The sequence below is a fragment of the Pseudorca crassidens genome, chromosome 19 (genome assembly GCF_039906515.1).
Source record: "Pseudorca crassidens isolate mPseCra1 chromosome 19, mPseCra1.hap1, whole genome shotgun sequence".
In the NCBI taxonomy this organism is placed as follows: Eukaryota; Metazoa; Chordata; class Mammalia; order Artiodactyla; family Delphinidae; genus Pseudorca; species Pseudorca crassidens.
Window position 1 is genome coordinate 51,748,897 of NC_090314.1, and position 27,139 is coordinate 51,776,035.

At 51.5% G+C, this 27,139-nt stretch overlaps 2 protein-coding genes across 3 annotated transcripts; both read right to left on the reverse strand.

Moving 5' to 3' along the window:
* Window positions 1-719: 719 nt before the first annotated feature.
* FN3K (fructosamine 3 kinase) lies at window positions 720-12,274 on the reverse strand. Its single transcript, XM_067716319.1, has 6 exons — window positions 11,849-12,274; window positions 9,021-9,172; window positions 8,052-8,143; window positions 7,608-7,690; window positions 2,043-2,165; window positions 720-1,159 (listed from the first exon to the last, which is right to left on the reverse strand). Exons 1-6 carry the CDS (start codon window positions 11,987-11,989, stop codon window positions 821-823), a joined length of 930 nt encoding a protein of 309 aa, XP_067572420.1. The 5' UTR covers window positions 11,990-12,274; the 3' UTR covers window positions 720-820.
* Window positions 12,275-18,697: 6,423 nt separating this feature from the next.
* Window positions 18,698-26,620, reverse strand: FN3KRP (fructosamine 3 kinase related protein). 2 transcript variants are annotated; one of them, XM_067717228.1, is made up of 6 exons: window positions 26,580-26,620; window positions 22,349-22,500; window positions 21,893-21,984; window positions 20,843-20,925; window positions 20,054-20,176; window positions 18,698-19,831 (listed from the first exon to the last, which is right to left on the reverse strand). In XM_067717228.1, the coding sequence occupies exons 2-6, from the start codon at window positions 22,489-22,491 to the stop codon at window positions 19,493-19,495; spliced, it is 780 nt and encodes a 259-aa protein (XP_067573329.1). In that variant the 5' UTR covers window positions 22,492-22,500; window positions 26,580-26,620; the 3' UTR covers window positions 18,698-19,492. The 2 variants fall into 2 exon arrangements, with proteins under 2 accessions (XP_067573329.1, XP_067573328.1); XM_067717227.1 differs by lacking the exon at window positions 26,580-26,620 and adding an exon at window positions 26,415-26,573.
* Window positions 26,621-27,139: the final 519 nt, after the last annotated feature.

Consider the following 27,139-nt stretch of genomic DNA (forward strand, 5'->3'; position numbering starts at 1 on the left):
GCTGCAGTGGGAGCGGCTCCAGCCCGCTAGACAGGCACTTTCCAGACAACGGATGAGTGGGCACTCGTAAAGCCCCGAAACAATTAGTGATTCGGGAGGAGTGATAACGGCGCGGCTCAGGTCTTCCGAGACGCACACACGGGTGGCCGAGGTGCCCGGCAGCCCCGCCCCTACACGGTGGCAGCCCGACACGCCGACCCCCTGGATACCCCGACACCCTAAGCACTCCAGGCACCCGCCAGGGAACACCCCCTACCCAAGGCTACCGCCCCCCCCGCACACACACACCCTTCTATTCGAGTAAAAAACACCAGCTGCAAAACGGAGCGCGGGAGAGAAGCTGGGCAGTGGCTAAAGCACATGGGGGGGGGGTCTTTCTTCCACCTGTCCACCTCAGTAAGGTGGACTTGGAGCCCTGCTCAGCCCCAGAGATACTGCTCAAGAGGTGCACCCATCTCATGGTCCCCAACTCTGCCTAAGCCAGAAACAGGAGACCCAAATCCACAGGGGGCCATGACACCAAATTCCACATAAGCAAACCCCAGATCTGTGTGAATTTCTGTACAACTGTCATGAAAGTATCCAAACTCCAAGTTCCCCCCAGACTGGAATAGGTAATGAGCCTGTCGGAGACATTTCAGGTGGTCTGGGCCCCCATAAATTAACCCAGCTGCATGGAGGACGGAGACGCAGGTGAAACTAAGACACACACAGTTCCATCCCTGAAACCACCGTGGGCTTTATTCATCTCTGAAGCCGCCTCTGGTACTGCCGCCCTGGTCCTTTGGCAAGCGGCTGGGCAGGCGACACAGGCGGGCTGCTACTTGAGAAGCTTCCTCATGGTGCCCAGGGATGGGCTCCTGTACTGCTTCCCGAAGTGGTTCCAGTGGTTCAGGTAGTTAAAGAGCTGATAGAGCAGCAGCCGCCTGTCAAACCCTGGAGCCTTGGGGACCTTCCGGTGGTAGGCGGTGAAGAAGGGCCTGGGAAACCCCCCGAACATCAAGGCAATCGCCAGTTCAAACTCAGAATGACCGTAGAAGGAGGCCGGGTCGTAAATAATGGGGCCGGTGTCGTCCTCGGCCACATTTCCTGACCAGAGATCCCCATGAAGAAGGGCGGGGACAATCTCTAGGCCACAAAACAAATCTGGGATCTTCACCTAAGAAAATAATTATTGTACACAGAGTTATCACAGGCCTGGGAGCCACAGTCTCCTCATCCAGTACTTGGAAATAAGGCAAAGACGACCTTGTGTTTGCTCAGGGTCCAGCCACCACTTTGTACCAAGCCCAGGGATAAGGATCCTCTGACTCCAGGGAAATGTAATTTTGTCTTAGTATTTACTACTAATTTAGGTCTAGAAGTGCTACAATTTAATGATTTCCATACAGTAGAGAACCTCAGAGGTTATGATTTTATTGTCATGTAGAATATGAACTGTACAACCTGAGTGGAGTCTTTTTGTATGTAACTTAGCAAACTTTCTGCGCTATTCTTTTATTTCACAGCACATATATATCTGCACCTCTTTTGTAGCCTGATTACTTTAGCAATGAGTTAAATAAAATTTCTTTGATGCATGCTGATAGACTGATATGCGAGTTCTGTTTTTAACATTTTGAGAGTTACGTTTTAAAACCAATCACTCTGGTTTCAAAGTGCTACCCACACCTGCTCTAAGAGGTAAGACGTTGCCTTGGTGAAAAAAACAGCATAAGAATGGACAAGAAAGTAATAGTAAATGCCACCATTCACAAGCCAAACACCTACATTTCACATGAGCAAAGTTTGAGGTAAAGTACCTGGTGACCAAGCACACGTGAGAGGTGCACTCAGGGACCAAGTATGCCCTCAGGTCCCATCCCCTTCTCAGCTTCCCCATCAAGCCAATAGTCAGCACACTTCTGGGTCCACGACTTGACCAGCTCTGCTCCAGGCTTAGCAGTCCCCACTCTGGCTCTGTTCTAGCAGGGGGTCCCACACAAATGTGGTAGGCTCATAAGAGAACAGCCCCTCTCCCAGAGGATAACTGCTGTGCCCACCTGTAGCTGTGACCAGAGTTCTCGTGCCTCTCGGTCAGCATAGTCCTTCTCAATGAGGTCCAGCTGTGCTTGGAGCCGGTGCCGGGTGAAGAAGGTTGGCCAGTCATCCTGCCACTCGTTCACCTGAGCAACAAGGGAAAGGAGGGGCTGGTGCTGCAGCTGGTGGTCACAGGACAGAGGTATGCATGGCATCTGCCTAAACCCTAAAGCAACCACTAAAAGAGCACAGCAAATGTTATCGCTGTCCAACAAGGGAGATAAGATGGAATCATTAAAAATACTTACTTAGGGACTTCCCTGGTGGCGCAGTGGTTAGGAATCTGCCTGCCGAATGTAGGGGACACGGGTTCGGGCCCTGGTCCGGGAGGATCCTGCGTGCCGTGGTGCAACTGGGCCCATGCGCCATAGCTGCTGAGCCTGCGCTCTAGAGCCCGCGAGTCACAACTACTGAAGCCCACACACCTGGAGCCCGTGCTTCCCAACAGGAGAAGCCGTCGCAGTGGGAGGCCTGTGCGCCGCAACGAAGAGAGGCCCTGCTCGCCACAGCTGGAGAAGGCCTGTGCGCACAGCAACGAGGACCCAATGCAGCCAAAAATAAATAAGTAAATTATTTAAAAATACTTAGTTAGGGCTTCCCTGGTGGCGCAGTGGTTGAGAGTCTGCCTGCCGATGCAGGGGGCACGGGTTCGTGCCCCGGTCCGGGAAGATCCCACACGCCGCGGAGCGGCTGGGCCCGTGAGCCATGGCCGCTGAGCCTGCGCGTCTGGAGCCTGTGCTCCGCAATGGGAGAGGCCCGCATACCGCAAAAATAATAATAATAATACTTAGTTAATTCGAAAGAGAGATAAAGAATAAAAGGGGAGCAAAGAACAGAGAAGACAAATAAAAAAGAAATGACAACAGTTCCAAATCTAACCATATCAATAAGTACATTAAAAGTTAATTCGAAAGAGAACATAAAGAATAAAAGGTGGGGGCTTCCCTGGTGGCGCAGTGGTTGAGAGTCCGCCTGCCGATGCAGGGGACATGGGTTTGTGCCCCGGTCCGGGAAGATCCCACATGCCACGGAGCAGCTAGGCCCGTGAGCCATGGCCGCTGAGCCTGCGCGTCTGGAGCCTGTGCTCCGCAACGGGAGAGTCCACAACAGTGAGAGGCCACGTACCGCAAAAAAAAAAAAAAAAGAATAAAAGGTGCGACTTCCCTGGTGGTGCAGTGGTTAAGAATCCGCCTGCCAATGCAGGGCACACGGGTTCGAGCCCTGGTCCAGGAAGATACCACATGCCGCGGAGCAACTAAGCCCATGCGCCACAACTACTGAGTCTGCGCTCTAGAGCCTGCAAGCCACAACTACTGAGCCCACGTGCCACAACTACTGAAGCCCATGGGCCTAGAGCCCAAGCTCTGCAAAAAGAGAAGCCACCGCAATGAGAAGCCCACACACCGTAACGAAGAGTAGCCCCCGCTCGCGGCAACTAGAGAAAGCCCACGCGCAGCAATGAAGACCCAACAACGAAGACTCAATGCACCAAAAAATAAATAAATTTATAAAAACAACAACAATAAAGAAAAAAGAATAAAAGGGGAGCAGAGAACAGATAAGACAAATAAAAAAGAAATGACAACAGTTCCAAACCTAACCATATCAATAAGTACATTAAATGTGTCTAAACACCCCAGTTAAATGACAAGAGATCAACAGGTTAGAAAAATAAAGCAATTATTTTTAATTCAATTATATTTTTTAACCAAATTATAGGCTGTGTACAAGAAATGCACTTTATATATAAAAACAGAAACAGGTTAAGAGGATAGAAAAAATAAATCATGCTAACACTAGTCAAAAGAAAGCTGGAGGGCTTCCCTGGTGGCACAGTGGTTAAGAATCGCCTGCCAATGCAGGGGACACGGGTTCAAGCCGTGGTCCGGGAAGATCCCATATGCCATGGAGCAACTGGGCCTGCATGCCACAACTACTGAGCCTGTGCTCTAGAGCCCGTGAGCCACAACTACTTAAGGCCACGCGCCTAGAGCCCGTGCTCCGCAATAATAGAAGCCACCGCAATGAGAAGCCCGCGAACGGCAACAAAGAATAGCCCCCACCCACCGCAACTAGAGAAAGCCCGCACACAGCAATGAAGAGCCAACACAGCCAAAAATAAAAATTAATTAAATAAATAAAATTTAAAAAAAGAAAGCTGGAGTAGCTATATTAATACGGAAGTAAATTTCAGAGCAAAGAATATCACCAAGTATAAAGAAAGTCATCTCACTATGGAAAGGAAGTCAACTGATGAGGAAGATATAATAATCCTAAATAATTATGTCCCTAATATACGGCAAACAAGCACATGAATAGATGCTCCACATCCTTAGTCATCAGGGAAAACAGAACCTCACTGAGATACCTCACAATCACTAGGATGGCTACAATTTTAGAAAAAGGAAAATACCAAGTATGTGAGGATGCCGAGGACCTGGCATGCTCCTACACTGATGGTGTGAATGTAAAATGGTATAACCACTTCGGAAAATATTTTGGTAGTTTCTTAAAAAGTTAAATATAAGCCTACATTTGACCTAGTCATTGGCTCCTAGGTATTTACCCAAAATAAATGGAAGCATTTGTCCACACAAACCCTTGCACATGAAGGTTCATAGCGGCTTTATTTGTGAAAGCAAAACCCGGAAACAACTCAGATGTCCATCAATGGATAAACACACTGTGGTTTATCATACCATGGAATGGACTTTTGACACAGGCAACAACAGGGATGAATATCAAAATGTTTGTGCTAAGTGAAAGAAGCCAGACAAAAAGGAGTACACACCATATGATTCCATTTATATTAAATTACACAAAATGCAAACCTATCTATGGTGATAGAAAACAGATCAGCAGTTGCCAGGGGCAGGGAAGGGCAGGAGGAAAACATTACAAAAGGGCAGGAGGACACTTTCTCGGTGATGGATATACTCATTGACCTGACTGCGGTCAGCGGTTCACAGGCACATACATATGTCAAAACTTACCAAACTGTACATTTTAAATAGGTGCAGTTTATTTTATGTCAGTTATACTTTAATAGAGTTGTTTAGAAAAAAAGATGAAAAGCTTATTTTATACAAAGGGTTACTTTGTGAAATTCCTTAAGGGAGGAACTTTCCGGAGAGCATGCGTCCCTGGTCAGCATCCTCAGCATGGAGACTCCCTGTGCAGAGGGTTGTGGTGGCTGAGGCCCTGTGTTCACCCCCTTGGTGCTAGGTGCACCTCAAGAGAAGGTGGGAGACCCCCTCGCCAAACAGCCTGAGGCGTATGGGATGGCATGCCCTCGTGCTCCATCTGCCTGCCCAGGCCCCTAGTGTCCCAGCCTCGGTCTACCTCCTAGATGACCAGGTCATGAAGACACAGCTGGAGACCAGCACTGGCTAGCCCTCCACCTGAACCAATGGGCCATGATGCCCTCACTCACGAAAATATATGACCTTCCCCTGAGCTACCAAAGGCGGGGCCGCCTGGGTGCATAGCTGGTGGGAGGACCCAGCTTTCACCTGGACCAGGTGGGTCAGGATGTGTGGCGGTCAGGGCCTATGCTCTGAAGCCAGACAGGGCCAAACCCTGGCCCCTCCGCTTACCAGCTGCATGACTCAGGTACCACCTGGCTTCTCTGCACATCATTTTCCTCATCCATAAAACGGGTCAATGGCAACCCGCCTCCTGGTGTTGAGATGGCAACTGGGGAGTTGAGTCGGACACAGCAGCAAATAAACTGTGTCAGTCCTCTGACCGAGCCAATGGCCCCAACAGGGCTCAGCTCACTAGGTGCCACCATTCAGGGTTGCCCCATGAATGGCTGCAGACCCTAAGGGCCCACTCAGTCCTCCCAAGGAGCAGGGAGCCTCTTGAAACTTCAGGCTGGTCCATCCATGCTATGTCCATCAGACACTACATCCAGTACCATCCTGTCACAGCCCAAGGAGGTGGACCAGGTGTCCTCCCAGGTTTCCTGCCCCTTCCTGGCTGGGCTGCAGCTAAACTAGGTTGGTTCACTGATCCTGGACTCTGAAGGGGCACTCGGGGGCTGCCTGTGTCCCTAACAGGCCAGCCCCATCCTCACCTGCTTCACACATCAGGGTTCTGTGTACAAGTTCATTCCTCAGTTCTTGAAAAGCCACTGTGTGAGGTCAACCAAATCTCTGTAGACTCATAGCTCTTCAACTCAACATCTGAAGCAGGATAACAAGCCATATTTGGCCATACTGGGCTGGGACCACACTATTGTGCTGGTCACTAGCTCCAGACAGGTGTGTAACCCCCAGGGGAGCTGGCTTCAGCAGAGATTCACAGGGTCTTAACAAGCCTGGTAAACCACCAGGTACAGTTCTAGGGACCCCAGATGTGAGGGCTACCCCTTGAATAAGATCCCTAAATCTGCCTCCAGCTTCATAAGGATCTTGCCTCTAGTGACCTCCACCTGGAAGAACAGCCCTCTGCCCACACCAGGCAGACATAAAAGTATATCTATTGTACAATATGATTCCATTTATACGAAATGTCCAGAATAGGCAAACCCTAAAGACAGAAAGAGATTCATGGTTGCCGGTGACTGAGGGCGGGGGAATGGGGAGTGACTACTAATGGGTATACCCATACTATGGGTATGACTACTATGGGTATGTGGTTTCTCTTTGAGGTGATGAAAATGTTTTGGAGTCAGATAGTGGTGGTGGCTGCATAACACTGTGAATATACTAAAAATCACTGAACTGTACACTTTAAAAGTGACATTTATGTCACTGAATTACCTCTCAATAGTACTAATAGTTTTTTTTTTCAATAGTACTAATAATTTTTAAAGGCCCCAGGAGACGGGCTGAGTGACCAGGACTTAGTCCCTGACCTCTAATGCTGCCTTACCCCCACCCACTTCCGTCCTCCACACTTAGCACATGCCCTCCTGTGATACGGCCTTTGCACCTGCTGTTTCCTCTGCTCAGAATGCTCTTCTACCTGCCCCACAGCTCCCCACCTCCTCTGAGCTCTGCTCAGTGAACCTCGACATCTACTCTCCCCAGCCCATTTATCACAACTCACACTCTGCTTTCGGAAATCAGGTAGTCAGGGGCTTCCCTGGTGGCACAGTGGTTAAGAATCCACCTGCCAATGCAGGGGACACAGGTTCGAGCCCTGGTCTGGGAAGATCCCACGTGCCGCGGAGCAACTAAGCCCATGCGCCACAGCTACTGAGCCTGCGCGTCTGGAGCCTGCGCGTCTGGAGCCTGTGCTCCGCAACAAGAGAGGTCGCGATAGTGAGAGGCCCACGCACCGCGATGAAGAGTGGCCCCCGCTCGCCGCCAACTAGAGAAAGCCCTTGCACAGAAACGAAGACCCAACACAGCCAAAAATAAATAAATAAATAAATTCATAAAAATAAAAAGAAAAGAAGAAATCAGGTAGTCAGACTTGCTGGTGCCCAGTGGACTGGCACTCTGTCACACACAAGGGGTGGGGTGACCAGCATTGGGGCATCAGGAACTAAGCAGAAGCATCCTCGCCCAGGCACTCACCTGTGGGATGAAGCCGCAGCACGTCACCGTGTGGAAGCCGAACTTGCTCACATACTGGGGCCCGGCACCCTCAGCCCTCTGGCCTGTCAACAGAAAGTGCTGCTTGGCTTTCTCTTAAATGTCAGACCTCAGCAGAGCATCAGGATGGGCCTGGGCTGCACCACTGGAACATGGGTGGCTGAGGTTATACTACACATGGTAGCAATTGGTCCACACATGGACCAGCAAGGACACGCCTATCTCAAGCACACTGGACAGCAGAGGGGTCATGAGCTGATTCTACCAGCTTATCATCAAAATTCTTATTTAACAATCTCTTTTTTCACACTGCAGTCTACAGGCAGGTGGTGTGCAACCCAACCCATTACTGAAATATCCCCCCTAAGCACCAACCCAGGGTAGATGCACCCAGGTCAAGGGTGCACAACAGCAGTCTGAACATACCCACTCTGTTCTCCTCCTCCCTCAACTTCTCCCTGAGCTTCTGGTTGTAAAGGTGCAAATCTGCCATCTGGTCTCCAAGTTTTGATGCCTGACTGAGGAAAGAAGAAATGCAGCCAATTAAAATAAGAAACAACAACCAGCTCGCATGTTCCATTTTGAGAAATGTTTTAAAAACTACTCTCTGTTCTTTAAAAACTGAAAAAAATGAACTGTAGGCAATGACCTCCAAAAAACAAAATAGTATAAAATCACCAAGAGGGGTAGGCTTCTGTTGAAGCTCACAGAGGTACTGGGAATTAAGGGACAAATCAAGGGAAAAAGTAATGTTAAGTAGAGTAAAAAAAAAAAAAAAAAAAAAGGCTCCCAATTTTTGTAAAAACAAATGTAAATCACATATAAGAAAAAGACTGGGATGATAATCACACACCAAAATGTAGCAGTGACTGCTCCCTGCTTCTGGGATGACGGGCGCCTTTAGTTTTCTTTACATGAGTTTGCGTCTTCCACCATTTTTTAAACAATGAACATACATAACTTTAATAATTAGAAAAAAAAATTAAAGACTTCAGATAATTACTAGATCAGACCTCACTGCCCAAACTGAGCTGGCACGGGTGCCCTCTGAGCACAAAGCAATGGATGGTTCAAACACGCTTATTTGGCACAACTTTGTGGAGCCAAACTAACCTCGGACTCTGACCCTGCATGGAAAGCAAGAGCTCCTGCCTCCATCAGGGATGGCAGGTGTGGCTCTGGGCCCTGCCTCTGCTCCCCGCATGGAGTTGTATGGGCAGCTCAGCAAGAGGCTGCTCCCCCTCTCTCTCATCTTCCTCTCTCTGTCTCTCTGTCTCTCTCTCTCTCTCTCTCTCTCTCTCTCTCTCTCTCTCTCTCACACACACACACACACACACACACACACACACTCTCTCTCTCTCTCTCTCTCTCTCTCTCTCTCTCTCTCTCTCTCACCTGCTCAGGCCCCTCATCTTCAGATGCTCCATCACAAAGGCAGCCCCACCTCCAGGCAGGTCAATCACCTTGATAGGCTGAGGCGCCCGCACCAGGCCAGTGCTCCGAAGAGCCTCCAGGCTCGCCATCTCCCCCTCAAACATCTGCCGGGCCTGCGTCCAGAACATGGCCGTGAACTCCGACGCCAGCAAGGGCTATGCAGCCAGGCTGAGGCTCACAGCCCTGCACAGAAGCCACCGTGTGGGATTGCAAGCACCCAGGACCTCCAGTTGCTGAAAACTGGCTGGGGAGCAAGGCATCAGCCCCCAGAGGTTGGGACGCAATGTGGCCCCCTTTGGATAGGAAGGGGCTGCGCTGAGAGCTTAGGGTGGACAGGATGCTGAGGCCTGCACCAAGTGCTTGCTCTGAGAGGTAAGGAAGCACAGGCCATGGGGGGGTGGGGTGCTGGGGGTGCTGGGAAACCTTTGGGTGCTAGGAGTGCCATGGGGGTGCTGGGAGGTGCTGGGAGTGCCATGAAGGTACTGTGGGGTGGTGGGAGTGCTATGAGGTGTTGTCGTAGACCATGAGCATGCTGGGGGTATAGTGGGGTGCTGTGGGGTGCCATGGGGGTGCTGGTGGGGTGCCTTGAAGTACAGGTTAGTGGAGGGTATGCGGCTGGGCCTGGGTCCCCTTCCAGGTTACCTGCCTCCACGATGCCTTGAGCACTTACAGCAAATGAGAGGCAGCACAGGGCAGCATGGGGGGGCATGCCAAAGTGACTGGGGCACACACTTGGGGCGGGGGAAGGCAGGGGCTGGGGGGTCCAGGGCCAGTCCCCAGAGGCAAGCACCCACCAGGGCCTGGAGGCTGGGAAGGAGCCATGCACCCCACCCAAGAAGAAGACAGCCACTCCCCAGGGCAGCGGAACAGCCTCCACTGGGACCCAGGGGTCTTCCTACTTCTAAAACATTTTGTACAAATATCCCATTTTTAAATTAGGTGAACTCTCACCTTAGGTACACTACATCTGGGTTAAAAATGTGTTTGTTGGGCTTCCCTGGTGGCGCAGTGGTTGAGAGTCCGCCTGCCAATGCAGGGGACACGGGTTTGTGCCCCAGTCCGGGAAGATCCCACATGCCGTGGAGCGGCTGGGCCCGTGAGCCATGGCCACTGAACCTGCGCGTCCGGAGCCTGTGCTCCGCAACGGGAGAGGCCACAACAGTGAGAGGCCCGCATACCGCAAAAAAAAAAAAAAAAAAAAAGTGTTTGTTAACATGGTTTGTGAATACCTCTGGCTTATAGAATTAACCTTCGTGAACAAGATCAAAGCATCTATTTCCACACAGGAAAAGAATTCCATCCTTTAATTCAAGGACCTGAGGGGAGAATGTGCAAGGTGTCCTCCTAACTGCCAATCCACACCTAGAATCATGGAGCGGGCTGTCCAGTGACCCCCAGCCATGCTCCCAGGGTGAGACCCCAAACGTACAGGGGATGAGGACACTTGGGCTCCAGATTGCTTACATCCTGAGGGCCTCACCTATCACCTGTTCTCGTGTATTGATTGATCACCTCCTGTGTGCCAGCACTGAAGGTTTCAAGGGTGAAAAATGGGATCCCAGGGCTTCCCTGGTGGCGCAGTGGTTGAGAGTCCGCCTGCCGATGCAGGGGACACGGGTTCGTGCCCCGGTCTGGGAGGATCCCACATGCCGTGGAGCGGCTGGGCCCGTGAGCCATGGCCGCTGGGCCTGCGCGTCCGGAGCCTGTGCTCCGCGGCGGGAGAGGCCGCAGCGGTGGGGGGCCCGCGTACCGCAAAAAAAAAAAAAAAAAAAAAAAATGGGATCCCAGCCTGGAAGAGCTTTCAGGAACCAGCTGCGAAGTTTCCAGGGCCAGCGTGAACCCTGAACCCAATACAGCTTCCCAGTGGGTGGGCCTTACCGTTTTGAGGGATTTGGGTACTGAAACCAGATTCTTTAACAGTTCCTGGTGCCAACAGAGCAGGGATGCCGGACCAATGCCGACCCACTGTCCATCCTAAACGTTGGCAGTTCCACAGGGGGACTGGAGGGGTCACTCTGGGATTTCCTCCAGCCCACAGCCAACACCCCCTCCCCACTGCCGCATCTCAAAGGGGCCTGGCCCACAGAGCACCAGGGGCCTCCTTGGAGCTGCCCACCAGGGCCAAGGGAGCGCCATCCTCAGCACCTGCGGTGCACACACTATGGTCAGTTTCTCCATCTGTAAAGTGTTACTATTTTCCATGTACATTTAACAGCAATATTTTAAGCAGGCAATGGAAACCAGGTCCAACACAAGCATGGCCTGTGAGTAGAAGGAACAGAAGAAGCCTGGTTCTCTGTGTCGCGCAAGGGTTCTTCCTGCCTCTTTCCATCTGCCGGGGAGGACCCAGGGGCTGTGGGGAACGGAGTCCAGAGCTGAGCCCCTGGGGAGTGGCAGAAGCAGCCCAGGACCCCAAGCTTCACCGCCCCCCGTGCTTGAATGGTTGAGAAATTAAAACGGACACCAAAAACTCCTGTGCATCCAGGCAAAAGGAAGTAAATTAATCCCAGAGCAGACAAAACCTCGGAATCCCACAGAAAACGCTTGAGCCTCTGCAAGGCCGCAAGCTGACCCCAGGGCTGTGACTGCCAGGCCTGGCCCAGGACCAGACCGCGGCGCTCCCTCTCCCTGAGCCCCTGAGCGCCTGAGCCCCCTCACCACCTTCCTCTCCTCCCCCCCTTCCTTCCAGCCCTCCCCCACCCTCAACCCCTTCTCCCCTCCAGCTCCAGGTGCAGGCTCAGGCCGCAGGGAAGGGTGGGGTGGGACGGGATGGGGTGGGGGGCACGCACCAGCGTCCTGCGGTTGACCTTGATGAACACGGGACCGGCATCCGTGTCGTAGGCGCGTCCCTCGCTGATGCAGCCGGCCCCGGGGCTCCCGAAGGCGCGCAGGGTCGTGGTGCGCAACTCCGCGCGCAGCAGCTGCTCCATGGGGCCGGCGGCGGGATGGGGGACGGGAGACACGGGGACACGGGGGACCTGGGACCGCGCAGACAGCGGGCCCAGACGCGAGCTCGCCGCTGCCGAGGCAGCTGTCCGCGGGGGAGGCGTCTGTTTGGCCTAAGGGCTCCCAGCGCCCGGGTGTCCGGCCTCCCGGTCTTCCTCCCGCAGGAGAATGAGAGCGGGAGTTCAGTTAGGCCGGGCAAGCGCTCGCCGCCCCCATCCCATAGGCCAAGCCGGGCGGACCCAGCGCTATGGGAGGAGGGCGGAGCTCTCTGATAGGGGGACAGACGTGGGGGCGGTGCCCTCCCGTGTGTCCACAGTCAGTGAGCCTGGACCCGGCTGGGACTTGCCCAGAGGCCCTGTAGGGCCTGACCTCCCTGCACAGAGGCTTCCTGAACCCTCTCTGAGCCTCGGCCCAGAGCCCTCCCACCAAGCAATACCCAGGACAGTCCAGGGGAGATTGCCGTCCCTGGGATGCAGGTCACAGGCCTTGCTAGGTCTCACACTGTCCACAGAAGGCTGGCAGTCTTGACCACGTCCTGCCGGGCCCCAGGCACTGCCTGATGACACCGGTTGCTGGCACTCGGCTTGCTCATCAGGGCACCTGGTGCCCATCAGAGATAGAGTCTGCTCTTGGGCTTCTGATACCAGGCAGCTGACCACACCCGGAGTGGGACTTCTGATTACAGAGGCTGGCTGTCCCAGGAAGGGAGCTTCCTGGCACAGATGTGCCAGGACTTCCCTGGTGGTCCAGTGGTTAAGACTCTGCTCTCCCAATGCAGGGGGCCCAGGTTCCATACCTGGTCAGGGAACTAGATCCCACATGCCACAACTAAAGATCCCACATGCCGTAATGAAGATCCCGCATGCTGCAGCTAAGACCCGGTGCAGCCAAATAAATAATATTAAGAAAACACACACACATGTATGTGTTTGTACACACACATGTGTTCAAAGGCATGTACACATGCATGGCCGAGAGCAGGTGGGCAGGAGACTGCTTGGCATCTGTAAGAAGGGTCTGACCCCCGCAAGTCTCCCTCCTCCCAGCTCTCCCTCTCAGTCTGGCGAAGCCCAAGCTCCTATTGCATCCCCAAAAGGGATCCGTGACAGTAAAGACAAGCTCTCGCACTTCTGCAGACATCTTTATTCTCGATGGGCAGTCCTGCTGGATATGGAATTCCAGGCTGTTCTTGCATCACTGAGATGGCTCTGTGGCCTCACCTTCCAGCTCCCGTGCTGTTGAGAAGCTGGAAACCAGTTGGATTCTTATTCTCTGCGTGGAAACTATTCTCTCTCTGGAGGCTTTTGGATCCTCTCTTTGTGGCCGGTATGTGACAATTCCCCAGGGAAGTGCCCAAGATGAGTCTCCTCTGGGCAGGACAGGTGGGCCATTTCAGGATGGAAACTTGGGTCCTCCAACCCCGGGAAGTTGCCTTCAGCTTCTTCAGCTTTTTCCTTATGATTTCCATCCTGTTTTCTCGGAATTCCAAATCTTTGGTCTAAACCCAGTCCCAAAGCTGCCAGGGTCAGGTGCCCGTGAGCTCCACCCTTCTGCCCCTTCCTGCCCTTTCTTGCAGGAGACGCTGGTCTTGACTGAGCCCCATTCTGGGCTGTGGCCACGGTTTGCCCAAGCAGGGTCTGAACATGCTGGGTGGCAGCCAGGCAGGGGCACACCATCTTACTGGTCCCGAACCCAGGCACTTGGGGCTGCTCCCCAGGCCTCCCAGCTCCCATCTGGGCAGCCTGGGGTCCAAGGGCAGAATCCTCAGCATGAAGACACATGCCTAGGAGAGAACTCTGACTTCGCAAACCAGCCCACCCTCCTCCCAAGCCTGCATTTGAGTTTTGGTTTGTGGTAGAAGGCTTAACTGGGAGATGTGACTCAGACACATCCAAGCAGCCCCTTCCCCACTACGGCCAGTCTCCTGGTTCCCCAAGAACCAGAATGATGGCTGCAAAGGTGCAGACGGCACCTCTCAGCCCCAACTGTAGCTAAAACTCAGGTAGCTATTGCAGGAGTTCTCAGGAAATGTATCTGGGGGTGTGAATTGGGGTGGTAGAACCAGCCAAGGTACTGGGGTCACTGTGCAGAGGAGCGACTCTCCTGCTCACTCAGACCCTTATGGTGAATACCAAGTCCAGTGGCACCGAGAAGGGAAATACAGCCCATGGCCAAATGTGTCCCATTGCTCCGTGTGGGGGGAGTCTCAGGAGGGTGGGGAGGGTGTAATGCTGCTTAGAAAAGGGGCACCAGGAAGGCAGCTGTGGGCACAGCCCCAGGGCCATCACAACAGCTCGTTCTGAAATCAGGCAGCTGGGGCAGGGGTTGGGATCCTAAGGCCTGGCTGCCAGCAGGGCCGGTGGTCGTGGTCCAGGTGTCAAGGCTAGCCCACCATCCTGGCCTTCACCATAAGCATACTGCGTTCATGCCCCTCACACAGACTCTGGGAAAGGGAAGGGTATTCTTCCACCTCTTAGGAATTCAGAGTCAGCTGTGATGGGGTGGCTGTTCCATGCCCACCACAGTCCCCCACCACCCTGATCTCTGATCGCTGTTTCTGAACAATTTCCAGGATATCCGCACACTTCTGCCCAAGAGGAAACCCCAGCCGGGAGGCAAGTTCTCACACAAGGAGCTTTTGGAAGCAATTTCACTGGGAGAAGATGAGGAGGACAGAGGAAGCTGCCCCCCACCCCTCACCCTGGGAGACAGGCTCTAGACATGCTGAGCAGTGTTTACTGGCAGGGCTCTCGCCAGGGAGCTAGTTCATCTCCAACAAGCCCATGGGTGTTGTTACCTGGGCCCACTTTATTTTTTATTTTTTTTAATTTATTTTATTGAAGTATAGTTGATTTACAATGTTGTGTTAATTTCTGTATAGCAAGGTGATTCAGTTATACATTTATATACTTTTTCATATTCTTTTCCATTATGGTTTATTACAAGATATTGAATATAGTTCCCTGTGCTATACAGTAGGTTCTTGTTTATCTGTTTTATATATAGTTGTTTGTATCTGTAATCCCAAATTTCTAATTTATACTTCCCCTACCCGCTTTCCCCTGTGGTAACCATAAGTTTGTTTTTTGTGTCTGTTTCTGTTTCATAAATAAGTTCATTTATGTCATATTTTAGATTCCACATGTAAGTGATATCATATGGTATTTGTCTTTCTCTGTCTGATTTACTTAAGTATGATAATCTCTAGGTGCATCCATGTTGCTGCAAAGGGCATTATTTCATTATTTTTTATGGCAGAGTAGTATTTCATTGTATATATATACCACATCTTCTTTATCCATTCATCTGTCGATGGACGTTTAGGTTGCTTCCATGTCTCGGCTATTGTAAACAGTGCTGCTATGAACACTGGGGTGCATGTATCTTCTTTTTTTATATATAAATTTATTTTATTTTTGGCTGTGTTGTGTCTTCGTTGCTGTGCATAGGCTTTCTCTAGTTGCATCGAGCTGGGGCTACTCTTAATTGCGGTGTGCGGGCTTCTCATTGCAGTGGCTTCTCTTGTGGCGGAGCACAGGCTCTAGGCATGCAGGCTTCAGTAGTTGTAGCACGTGGGCTCAGTAGTTGTGGCTCGCAGGCTCCAGAGTGCAGGCTCAGTAGTTGTGGCTCACGGGCTTAGTTGCTCTGTGGCATGTGGGATCTTCCCGGACCAGGGCACAAACCTATGTCCCCTGACTTGGCAGGCGGATTCTTAACCACTGCACCATCAGGGAAGCCCCACATGTATCTTTTTGAATTAGAGTTTTCACCTTTTCCAGATATATGATAGGAATGGGGTTGCTAGATCATATGGTAACTCTATTTTTAGTTTTTTTTTTTGTTTTTAAATTGCTCCTGGTTGAAAATCATGGGTTTTTTCCTTTTTTTTTTTTTATTTTGACTGTGCTGGGTCTTCGTTGCGGCACGCAGGCTCTTTGTTGTGGGCTTCTCTCTAGCTACGGTGCGCAGGTTTAGTTGCTCCTTGGCATGTGGGATCTTAGTTCCGCAACCAGGGATTGAACCCGTGTCCCCTGCATTGGAAGGTGGATTCTTAACCACTGGACCACCAGGGAAGTGCTATTTTTAGTTTTTTTAGGGAAACTCCATACTGTTCTCCATAGTGGCTGCACCAATTTGCATTCCCACCAATGGTGTAGGAGGGTTCCTTTTTCTCCACACCCTCTCCAGAATTTATTTATAGACTTTTAATGACGGCCATTCTGACTGGCGTGAGGTCGTACTTCACTGTAGTTTTGATTGGCATTTCTCTAATAATTAGCCATGGTGAGCATCTTTTCATGTTGTCCATCTGTGTGTCTTCTTTGGAAAAATGTCTATTTAGGTCTTCTGCTGGGCCCACTTTAGGAATGGATTCAAAACTCACATAACTCACTTAAGACTTGCCTCTTGTACTGGTCCCACAGCCCCTAGTACAGCATGGTTTCCATGATACCTGAGGTGGAAGGTCTCCAGGCTTCTAAGACCATTCACTAGGATGGGTTCCTGACCCCTCAACTAGGATGCCATAGACACATAGTCCTGTGTGATGCAGGGCAAAGGTTTGCTAGATTCATGTCTGTTTGGAGCAAACTGGCACCTTCTTCCAGGGGTTGGGTGCACTGCTCTCTGAAGCAAACTGAACTTTCCAAAATGTGCATTTTCCTCCCTGATTTTGGCTATAATTTCCCAGATTCCCTCTGAATCCCAAACAGAATCCAGCCCATTAATATCATCCCATAACACAGTCCCAACAGTTTACAAGTGTCTTTCTGACACTGCCCTGCAGACATGAAGCTCAAGACAGCACAGTGGTGGCCTGTGGCCTCCACAGCTGCTGAACCACCCGAGTGGGACTTTGCACAGCAAGACGGAACCCTGTCAGAACCCCAGCTTTTTTTTTTTTTTTTTTTTTTTTTTACAGTCGGGGCACCCACTTCGGTCAGACCCTCTTTCACGAGAATTCCCTCTGTCGTCTCAGCTGGTGGTCTGAGCCACAAACCTACAATGAGCCTGAGAGCGATCTCAAAACCCAAGCCCTGAAGATACACACTTCACTCCCAAGATAGCCTTCCAGGCCTCGCCTCAGTCTGTTCTGGACGCCACCAATTATACGATTTCCTGGTGTTTCGGAAGCAGTAAGTTAGATTTGAAGGAGGGGGAATGTGAGAGGACATGGGGACAATATTCCCCAATCCATTTGTGCCAGCTTATCCTCAGATGCACAGAGGGGCCTTCAGGGAACAGAACACTCCACAAACAGCAACTCTTGGGGGTCCAGTGGCCTTTGGGCCTGAGGTTTAAACAATTTTGGCAACCCTTTATATAGGAATATATATACTTATGAATACAAAATTATATATAAAAGTAGATATTTTAGAATAAGCAATCGCAGCAAACTGCAGTTTAAAAAGCTGACAGAGGGGACTTCCCTGGCATCCAGTGGTTAAGACTCTGCGCTTCCACTGCAGTGGGCATGGGTTTGATCCCTGGTCAGGGAACTAAGATCCTGCATGCTGCCCGGCACAGCCAAAAAAAAAAAAAAAAAAAAAAAGCTGATACTGCGCCATCACAAAAGCGGGGAAACACCATAAAATTGTCGCTTGAGTGCCTGCCATACCTCTGAGGTACTCCCCGATATCTCTGCCTTGACTGCACTCACTGGCGGCCTACCTAAGATGCGGCACTCCAGGAAAGCTCTGGCCTTGGCTCTAGTCCCTGGTAATGCTGGGCTGACATGGCGGGGGCCACCATGGGGCAGAAGCAGCCGCTCCCTGCACCTGACACAGCCCCCAGGCATAGGCCCCCCCCATTCACCTGGTGGGATTCCTCAGCCCAGGGCCGGGGCCCCAGGAAGGGAAGGGGGGACCAGGGATACCTGCTGAGAAATTTGTGGGGGACAGGTTTCTCCCCAACATGCCTCCTGGCCCAGGCTGGGCTTGGAAGTTTCACGGCAGGTGTCCTGCTGGGGCAACCTCAGCCCCCGAGCACAGTGAGAAATTTCCTCCAACTGAAATACATCCTTCCTGTGTCATCTTTCGTCAATCAGACACACTTTGCGCATGGAGAAATTTTATTTATTTTTTATGCCACTGCCGCCACTGCAATGAAGAAACATCAATAACTGAGAGTTTAAAAAGGGTAATCATTAAAGTGATAAAAAAAAGTCACAGTCCTCTCTCCCGTCCCACAAAAAACAAACTCTGAAGGCATCAGTTCTGCTTCTGATTTCCACTGAGGGGCCCTGACCTGTAAACAGGAACAAAAAGATGAGAGGCAAACGTGTACGCACCCTATCGGACCCACCTCATGAAACACTGTCCTCTCTAACACCCGCATCCTCCAAGCCCTGAGCCAGAGCTAGTAGGGGCCACCAACTGGCTTCTTCCCTGAAATGCAATTTGATAGTTATCTTCAACCTCCCTTTACTGTTAACCAAATCTCACAGGGTGAGAAGAACAGCAGTTAAACTGGACCTGAGGTCGTGTGTAGCAACAAGTCCTCAGGCCACACCTGCATCTGTCCTTATCTGGAAGCTCTGAGCTATTCTCTTACTGATCAAAGCCAAGAAAAAGTGTTAAGAAACAACAGTTGTACCTATTTATTTTCAGAATATATTACAAAGGCTTCCTGGCAAACAGCTCCGATAAATATTGAATTATGATTTAAACAAGGGAAATAAACACTCTCAGGCATCACTGAAACCACTGAAAGTTTATTCAAATCTTTACATAAAGGGACTTGTTAGCATCAATGCCATTCGTGAACATTTCTCACCACTGCAAGACTGAAGGAGGGAAACCACTGGTTTAGTGCTGGTTTCTACGACGCAAATGAACGACAACTCACAAGCTTTAGAAATCGGCAGCTGACGGGCTGCTAACAGCAGTTCCCTGGCTCCTAAATCGACCAGGGACACTGAGGCGAGCAGTTTGGTCACTCCCAGAATGCGTCCAGACCTGCTCCGCCTGCGGCAGGTCCAGGGGCGGCACAGAAAGGAAGGAGAATGTGCTGGGTTTAGGACTGATCATCAGGAGGCGCTCCTAGACGACGCCTTCACGTCTAGACCCAAGTCTGACCCACCAAGAAGCATTACCCCGGACAGTAGGCCTCCCCTCTCCTCTCCTGGAGAGGAGACGGGGAGCCGGTGGGAAGGTGCCCTTGGTGGCAGCACCTGGCACTCTGGCTACCTCCCTTCTTTACCTTCGGGGCAGCTGCGGGTTGGACGCAGCCCGCCCTCCATTGGTCCCTTGGTTCACATCCAATTTCTAGTGCAGTTTTATCCAGCTATGAAGTCTCACTTTAGGGTGATAAAACCTTTATTCTGAGATGTCACGTACTTTACAAGGCTTGGAAAGTTGGTTTGAAGCTACTCCAGGGTGTGAAGAAATGGGAAGAATCCCTGAAGAAGAGGCTGAGGAGGAACCAGAGGCTGGCCACAGGCGTCAGGTTAGGATCTGGTAACCCGAACTCAGGCCTCCCTCCCTCTCTCATTTGATGAGATTCCTCATGATGCTGAGGGAGGACCCTCTGTACCCTGATCCAAAGTGATTCCAGTGGTTCAAGTAGTGGAAGAGCTGATACAGCTTAAGGCGCTTCTCGAAGTCTGGGGCCTTGGGGACTTTGCTGTGGTAGGCGGAGTAAAAGGAGCCACTGAAGCCCCCAAACATGCCGGCTATCGCCAGCTCATACTCCGAGTGGCCATAGAAGGAAGCTGGGTCAAAAATGATGGGCCCAGAGGAATCCTCCGCCACGTTTCCTCCCCAGAGGTCTCCGTGGAGCAGGGCTGGGACGATGTCCAGATCATGGAACAGGTCAGGGATCTTTAACTGCAGGGGAAATGAAGCCTTAGCAAAGTGACCGATGCACACAGGAGGGACACAGAGGCTTTTCTGAGTGTGGCTCCCAGTGCCCAAGCAGGGCCTGATCAGTGCACAGGTGCACAGACATGCCCACCTCCCATCCAGACCCAGGTGGCTGCACCAGCTGCAGCGCCTTCCCATTAGGCCTGCAGGGCATGATGGGCACAGGCTGGGAGGGGCGACACTCACCTGCAGAGCAGCCCAGAGCTCACGGGCCTCCCTGTCCCCAGACCCCTGTTCCAGCAGGTCCATCTGAGGCTGAATGCGCTGCCGGGCATAGAATGTGACCCAGTCCCTCTGCCAGTCGTTCACCTGTGTGGTTGACAGCAGAGCTCAGAGGAAAGCGCCAGAGCAAAGGCGGAGCAGGCTGGTCCCCAGAGGCGCCACTGCAGGGACCAGTGTAAAGGGGTGGAGCTGACCAGGCAGCCTGGGGGTCTGGAGGACGTGCTGGGACCGGCAGGTTCCCGGACAACCTCCCACAGCCTCCCACACATCTCAAGATCTGAACAGTGTGGACTGTGCCCCGTGGGATACTCAGTGCTCCCCTCCCAAGCAGCTACCTGCCTATCCTCAGAGGGCAAGGCCGCCATATTACCCACTCAGCCCGAGTATGGCTCCCCAGGCTGAAATCCCCAGGGCAGCCAACCACAAAATCATAAAACTCAAAGTTACAATCCCTTTTCATTAAGCTACCTTAGAGAGTTTCCTACTTAAAATAAAACGCGGTTTAACTTCCTAATTTTCACCCACCTTGAAATCCAGCATCCTAACTTGCTGGTCCTTCTCTGCTCCTCTGAGCTTACCTAGCATGTGAGGTGGATACTCCTTATATACATTGCTTAAAATTAGCAAAGAAAAAAAAGGAGCAAAGACCTTTTACCAAATTTCACCAAAAAACAGAGAGGGTGTGCTTTCCGCAGCTGTTTCTGAACGGCTGCCCTGACTGGGAAATGCAGGCAAAATGGTGGTGTCACTCACCTGGGGGAGGTACCCGCAGCACGTCACCACGTCAAAGCCAAACTGGTCCACAAAGGGCCGCTCCACTTGCCCACCTCCTTTCCCTTGCAAGCAAAATGAAACGAGAGAGATGAGAGTCCCCTCGCTCCCTCGGGGCCAGCTCTCGGAGCTCAGAGAAGCTCTGAGGCCTCAGCGTGCCTTTCTCCACCTCGTGTCCTCATCCAAACAAGGGCCCTGGGCTCCGGGACTCAGGAACAGAGCCTGTCTCATCAGAGTCAACAATCCAGAATACCCACTCCTTCCCAGGATAGGCACCAGAGGATGCTCAGAGGAGTGACTACACTGTCTCCAAAAAAGGAGGGAAAATCCACCCCATAACCCATCAGGAAAGGACAGCTTTCAGTGGCCAGTTTAGCATTTGCCACTTATGAAAGATAAACTGCTGTACTTGTAAATGATCTCATCCTCTGCAGCTCCCTAAACTCAAAGCAAATCCAGAAGAACTGAACTACATGTAAGTGGAAGGGATGAGGCCGTCTGTCTGTCTAACACTACTAGTAGGTTCTTGGTCGTCTGTTCCTGGTGTGTCTGCTACTCTGCCTAGCAGAGTAACCATATGGGCTACACATGGATTATCAAACGTCAAAGGATGAAAATCCTGGAAGACACCCTCAGTGCTACCACCACAGTAAGCCCTAAAAAGGTCAGACGTGAGGGCTATCGTCCTGAGTCTCACATGTGATTGTTCCTAGAAGAAAAGGCACGGTATGGTAAGCCAGAGAAACTTTGACAGGCTTTCTTCTGGGGAGTGAGAGGTCAAAGGAACCGTAATATGATAGGATTTTGAGTTCAGGGAATATTTCCTGTCTTTCAAATGCATTTTCGAGACAATACACTAATTGTATTCACTGTGTTCACTGCATCCCAAACATGCAGCCTTGGGGTTTACATTCCTTTCCTGTGGCAGCAACACAGGTCTGACTGTACACAGTGGCAGCACAACTCCACCCACACACCCATACTGGCCAGATGTCTTCCTCTGGGGTGGGTCCCTCGGGCCCACAGCCATACCCACTGTGCCAGCCTCCTTCTGGAGAGTCTCTCCAAGCCTCTTGTTATCTAGGTGTAGATCTGCCAGCTGGGTTCCAAGCTTTGCAGCATGACTGTAAAAACAAAAGACAGCCACTAAACTCATGGTACAAATGGGGACCCACCTCCATTTGAAAGGTCTCAGGCCACACAAAGTAGGTGAGACAGTAAGGGTACGAGTCTGTTCTGGTGAAGCAAGTGGAAGATGGAGGGCCTCATCTGAGTCTGCAGCCAAGTCATTTGTCAGCATCTCACCCTGAAATTCCTCTCCTGTTTGCTTTTGGCCCACAGAGTACATGCTGCTCATTCTGCAGAACCCAGGATGTGCCGGGTCACGGGTTCCTTCTATCACATCCCGCAAAATTATACCCCCAAATGCAAGCTTCCCACTCAGAGAAAGAACAAAGGCACCCAGAGGTGAAGGTGAAGCAAACGAACCTGCTCAGATACCGCATGTCCAAATGCTCCATCACCAGCATGCTGCCACCTCCAGGGGCATCGAGGACCTTGATGGGTTTGGGCACCTTCACTGTGCCTGTCTTTAGGATGGCAGTTAAACTTGCCATCTCACCTTCAAACATCCTTTTGGCCTGTCAGAGAAACAACCGGGGAGGGAAGAAGGAGGAAGAGCAAGGCTCTGTGTAGACATGTTTTCTCCAGCACCACAACCAAGGCTGACTGCAGACTCAATAGAACAGACAGCTTTTCCACTTTTCAGTAGAGCAGATTACATGTTCTGAAGCTGCACAGGAATTAGAGGGATTGTACTTTCTAGTCTTGTATGTGTTTATGCTGTCATTGATCCCAGTCTCTCCAAAGAGAGGAACGTATGCCTGGTGCAGAGCTGGACTGTGTAACCAGTACCTCAACCACAGTCCTGTCCCAGGGGGCCTTCAGGCACAGGCGGCCCCCATCTCCGTGTGCCAGGAAGCTGGCATCACTTCTCACCCGAATGGACCACCAAGTCCTATGGCATCTCCTACCCGGCACTGGAAACCACCTCATCTCCACCACCTTTCCCATTTCCAGTCCAAAAGTCCTTGTTCCTGCTTTTGGAAGGCAAATCCCACCCTGGAACATACCCCCAGCTGTCACCCCACTTCCCTCATGACAGCCCCACAGGGCCTGGCCCTGCCCACATCCCCCCCTCATCTGGGCCCCGACCCGGGCTCCACCTCCACACTGACAGGCGGGCACACACACTCCTTGTGCTCCTGGATTACAGCCTTCTCTAAGTTCCCCAGAGATCCCTGGCCTCCTCCAGCCTGGAGACTTCCACACGCCATGTCACCTCTGCTTGGAACACCCCTCCCCCTTCTTTTGCCAAGTCAGCCCCTTCCCCGTCATGCTTCAGATTTCAACTTAATACCAGTTTTGATTTCTCAGAGAAATCTTCCCTAACTTACCAGGCTAAGTAATTCCTCCCCTTTAAAGTATCTTTTTTTTTAAAGTAAAATTTCTACAGACGTATATGAAGAAAACTGCACAGCTCAGAAGCATCCACCTCTAATTCTCCCAAAGTCAGCACATCCACGTGACGGCCACCCGGCATTCCTCTCCTCCCAGCCACTGCCACCCCACCCGCACATTTGTCTGTCTGCTTTGTCATCTCCACAGAGGCAGATGGCCAGGCCTCTTCATTCCACACTGCATTTGTTACGCTGGTGCATCAACAGTCAGAGCTTATTCTCTCTGCTGTGTAGAGCTTGCTGTGCAAATGTTCTAAAACGTGTTTGTCCAGTCTACTGATGAAGGACACTGCTTCCAGTTTGGGGTCACTACGAACAGTGTTGCCATGGACATTCTTCTACTTCTACTTCTCATAGTTACTAACTCTGTGACCTTGGTTTCCTCATCTGTAAAATGGGGTTAATAACAGTACCAATTTCATAGGCTTGCTGCCGTAATTAACTGAGTTAGCAGCTAACAGTTACACAGGCCATTCTAAACACTTTACAAACATTATTATTATACTACTTTGGAGAGCTAAAGTTCCTGAGGAGGAAAACAAGAACTGTGTCTTAAGGAGAATTTTCAGAGCATTCTCTGAAGACGAAGGAACACTGCTGGGCCCTGGCTATACTTTGTACTACAGCACTGGTTGTGCAGCGTAAAGGAAAGGATAAATTTCTTTTTTTTTTTTTTTTTTTTTTTGCGGTACACGGGCCTCTCACTGTTGTGGCCTCTCCCATTGCGGAGCACAGGCTCCTGACGCGCAGGCTCAGCGGCCATGGCTCACGGGCCCAGCCGCTCCGCGGCATGTGGGATCTTCCCGGACCGGGGCATCAACCCATGTCCCCTGCATCAGCAGGCGGACTCTCAACCACTGCACCACCAGCGAAGCCCCGGAAAGGATAAATTTTTTTTTTTTTTTGGTCACGCCACACTGCATGTGGAACTTCCCTACCCAGAGATTGAACCCATGCCCCCTGCATTGGAAGTGCGGAGTCTTAAATAATGGACCACCAGGGAGGTCCAAATTTTTTTAACTAAAAAAAAAATGTAGGGAGAGGTGAAGAAGGATCTATGAACACAGCTAGAGGCAAGGCTCCCTCACAGAAATGTCCACTACCATGTGGTCCTAAGTGTCTAACCCTAAGAACACTGCTCCTCCAGAATGGGACAAGGGCAAAGTAAGCATTAGCTGGGGTGCAGGGCTACAAAAGATCCAGAACTTAAGGGAGGAGCATGAGAGAAAGCCAACTACTCAAGCATGCAAAGGACAGATAAGCATAATCAAGAGAAAAAACTTAGACCAGGTCATTCCAGCAGAGAGTGAGAAGGAAAACAAAAAAGCAGCTATGTAGTCTTCTCTTAGAAGTCTGGAAGAAGACATTTTCACCTCCTAAAGGGCAAAGCATAAAGACAGTCCTTTTTTCCAATCAATCAGCAAATGTTTCCGCTATGGGCAGTACATCTGCATAACTCACACAGTATATTCCCAAGCAAACTAGAAAGAGACATGTTTGAAACTATCTACCAAAGGATTAGAAGGAACTTATGTGAAGATTAGCAAAAAGAAAATGGACTCTGATGACAATAAAAAGCAAGAACCAGAAGAAATAGCAGTAGCAGAACAATGTTTAAAAAGCACTACTGAGAGATTCCATTTTAATCATCAGAAAGTATTTGCTTCCCTGTAATCTACACCAAGTTCTGAATTATTACAAACACTAATGAAAGTGGAAATACAGCTGTGAAAAGGATGGAGCCACATAAGAGAAAAAGAACCCAGAGAAGGCCTGTGGTGGAAAGTAAGGAAGGACACCTCCACTACATTAGTACTGACTGGGGGAAACCAATGTAAAAGAGCAACTTCAAGAACCATTAGTTGTCAAATTCCTATAAAAGGGATGTACAGGATGACACGCAGCCAACCTCTGTAGAACAGAGTCGAAGGCTGGTCTTGAGAGAACAGCATCGTTTCAGAAAGAGATCATCCCACACCACTGAAGATGGGATTCTGCAATATGATTTCCAAAGAGAGGATAAAAGTGCTGAGGGTGTGTAACACGTAGGACTTAGTACTGGGGTCAGCACCTTCAGCCCTATCTGAAACAAGGCATTGTCCAGTCCTGCTCCTTGCCTACTGGAGCCATCCAGGGCCTCCCAGCTAACACTACAAGCATGACCCACCCAAAGTGCACAAACAAGTGACATCAACGCCCCGGGGTAAGTCAACTTCAGCAGGGAGGCTCACCTATTTTAGACAGGAACCCTTAAGAAAACGTTCAGATACAAACAGAACGGAGAGACAGCCGAAAGGAGCTGAACGTTTGTGTTCCTCGAAAATTCAGAGGTTGAAACCTAACCCCCAAGGCGACGGTGTTAGGAGGCGGGGCCTTGGGAAGTGACCAAGCCAAAGGAGTGGAACCCTCATGAGGGGATTAGAGCCCCTATAAGAGACCCCAGAGAGCTCTCCTCCCCCTTCTGCCACATAAGGACACAGTCAGAAGTGGCCTCCACACCAGGGAAGGAAGCCTCACCACCATCTTGGACGTCCGGCCTCCAGACCCAAAAATATACATGTTCGTGTTTAAAGCCGCCCAGTGTTTACAGCCGCCCAGCAGACGAAGGCTACATTACTTTCAGTATTCAGAAAGGGTTTTGATCTCTGCAAGTTCAAATAAACCCCAGGACAAGGGACTTCTACTACCTGTCCTTGTTCAAAACTCGCCAAACAATGAATTTTCTCAAGGCAGCGGCCACCTGGGCCGCGTGAAAGCCACCCACAGCATCCACGCGGCGGTGGGGCACACGCCGGACGGGCCTGGACCCGCGCCGACCTCCCTGAGGTTCGAGAGGCCGCAGGGCTGAACCGCGGACCCCCCAAAACGCCAGGCCAGCCTGACAAAAAGAAGGGTCACCGAGCGCCTCCGCGGCCCTTAGACCCGGGCTCGGACGGCCCCGCCCGCGGACCCGGACCGGCTCCCGACGCCGAACCCGGACACGGACCCGGGACCACAGTCCCCCGCCCACTTCCCCCGCCCGCGGCAGCCCTGACCTCCGCCTTGGGGTTCACTTTCACAAACACTCGTCCTCTGTCCGTGTCGTAGCTCCGGCCCTGGCTAATGCACCCACCCCCCGAGTGACCCGTGGCCTTGACGGAGCCGCAGCCCAACTCCCGTTTCAGCAGCTCCTCCATGTCGCCCGCGCCCGGGCCGCGTACCCGCCTCAGACCGCACGCAGACGCCGCGACGCCGTGAGGACGCGTGGGGATTGGGTGAGGGGCGGGAGGGCGGGACCTGGCCGTGGGAGCGCGGGAGGGATTGGGGGAGGGAAAAGAAGGGGCGGGACCTGGCCGCGGGAGCGCGCGGGGATGGGGGAGGGGAGGGTCGACGGGAGGTGGGGGCGGGGCCGCCTTGTACTCCCAACCACCCCGAGACCCTGGTGGTTCTCCTCGCTACGGGATCGCCCTGGCCTTTCCCCGGACCTTACCTGTGACCTGCCGTTAACCTTGTGTGGCCCGTCCTGGCCTGGGGCACACCCCCTGTTCCAGCCCCCTCGTCCACTGAGAGTTATGTTTTATTGGGGGCATTACTGAGGACTTAAGCTGGTGAGATAGCCTCTCAGATGGCTCTGAGGGACTGTTTAGAAGAGGAAAGGGAAGAGCAAGAATGTAAAGGAGTTTTTTTCAAAAACAAACAAAAAAAACAGATAGTCAAACATCAAAAGATTACTGCTAATTACAAAAACCCAGACATCTCAAGTAAATGAATTTAGTACTTT

Excerpts from the sequence above, each read along its gene's own strand:
- FN3K (XM_067716319.1), bottom strand. The coding sequence starts at position 11,989 with ATGGAGCAGCTGCTGCGCGCGGAGTTGCGCACCACGACCCTGCGCGCC. Across the intron at positions 9,173-11,848 it reads AGGTCAACCGCAGGACGCTG|GCCCGGCAGATGTTTGAGGG; the intron begins GTGCGTGCCCCC and ends TTCTGGACGCAG. Across the intron at positions 8,144-9,020 it reads AAGATGAGGGGCCTGAGCAG|TCAGGCATCAAAACTTGGAG; the intron begins GTGAGAGAGAGA and ends TTCTTTCCTCAG.
- FN3KRP (XM_067717227.1), bottom strand. The coding sequence starts at position 26,555 with ATGGAGGAGCTGCTGAAACGGGAGTTGGGCTGCGGCTCCGTCAAGGCC. Across the intron at positions 22,501-26,414 it reads AAGTGAACCCCAAGGCGGAG|GCCAAAAGGATGTTTGAAGG; the intron begins GTCAGGGCTGCC and ends TTTCTCTGACAG. Across the intron at positions 21,985-22,348 it reads GACATGCGGTATCTGAGCAG|TCATGCTGCAAAGCTTGGAA; the intron begins GTTCGTTTGCTT and ends TTGTTTTTACAG.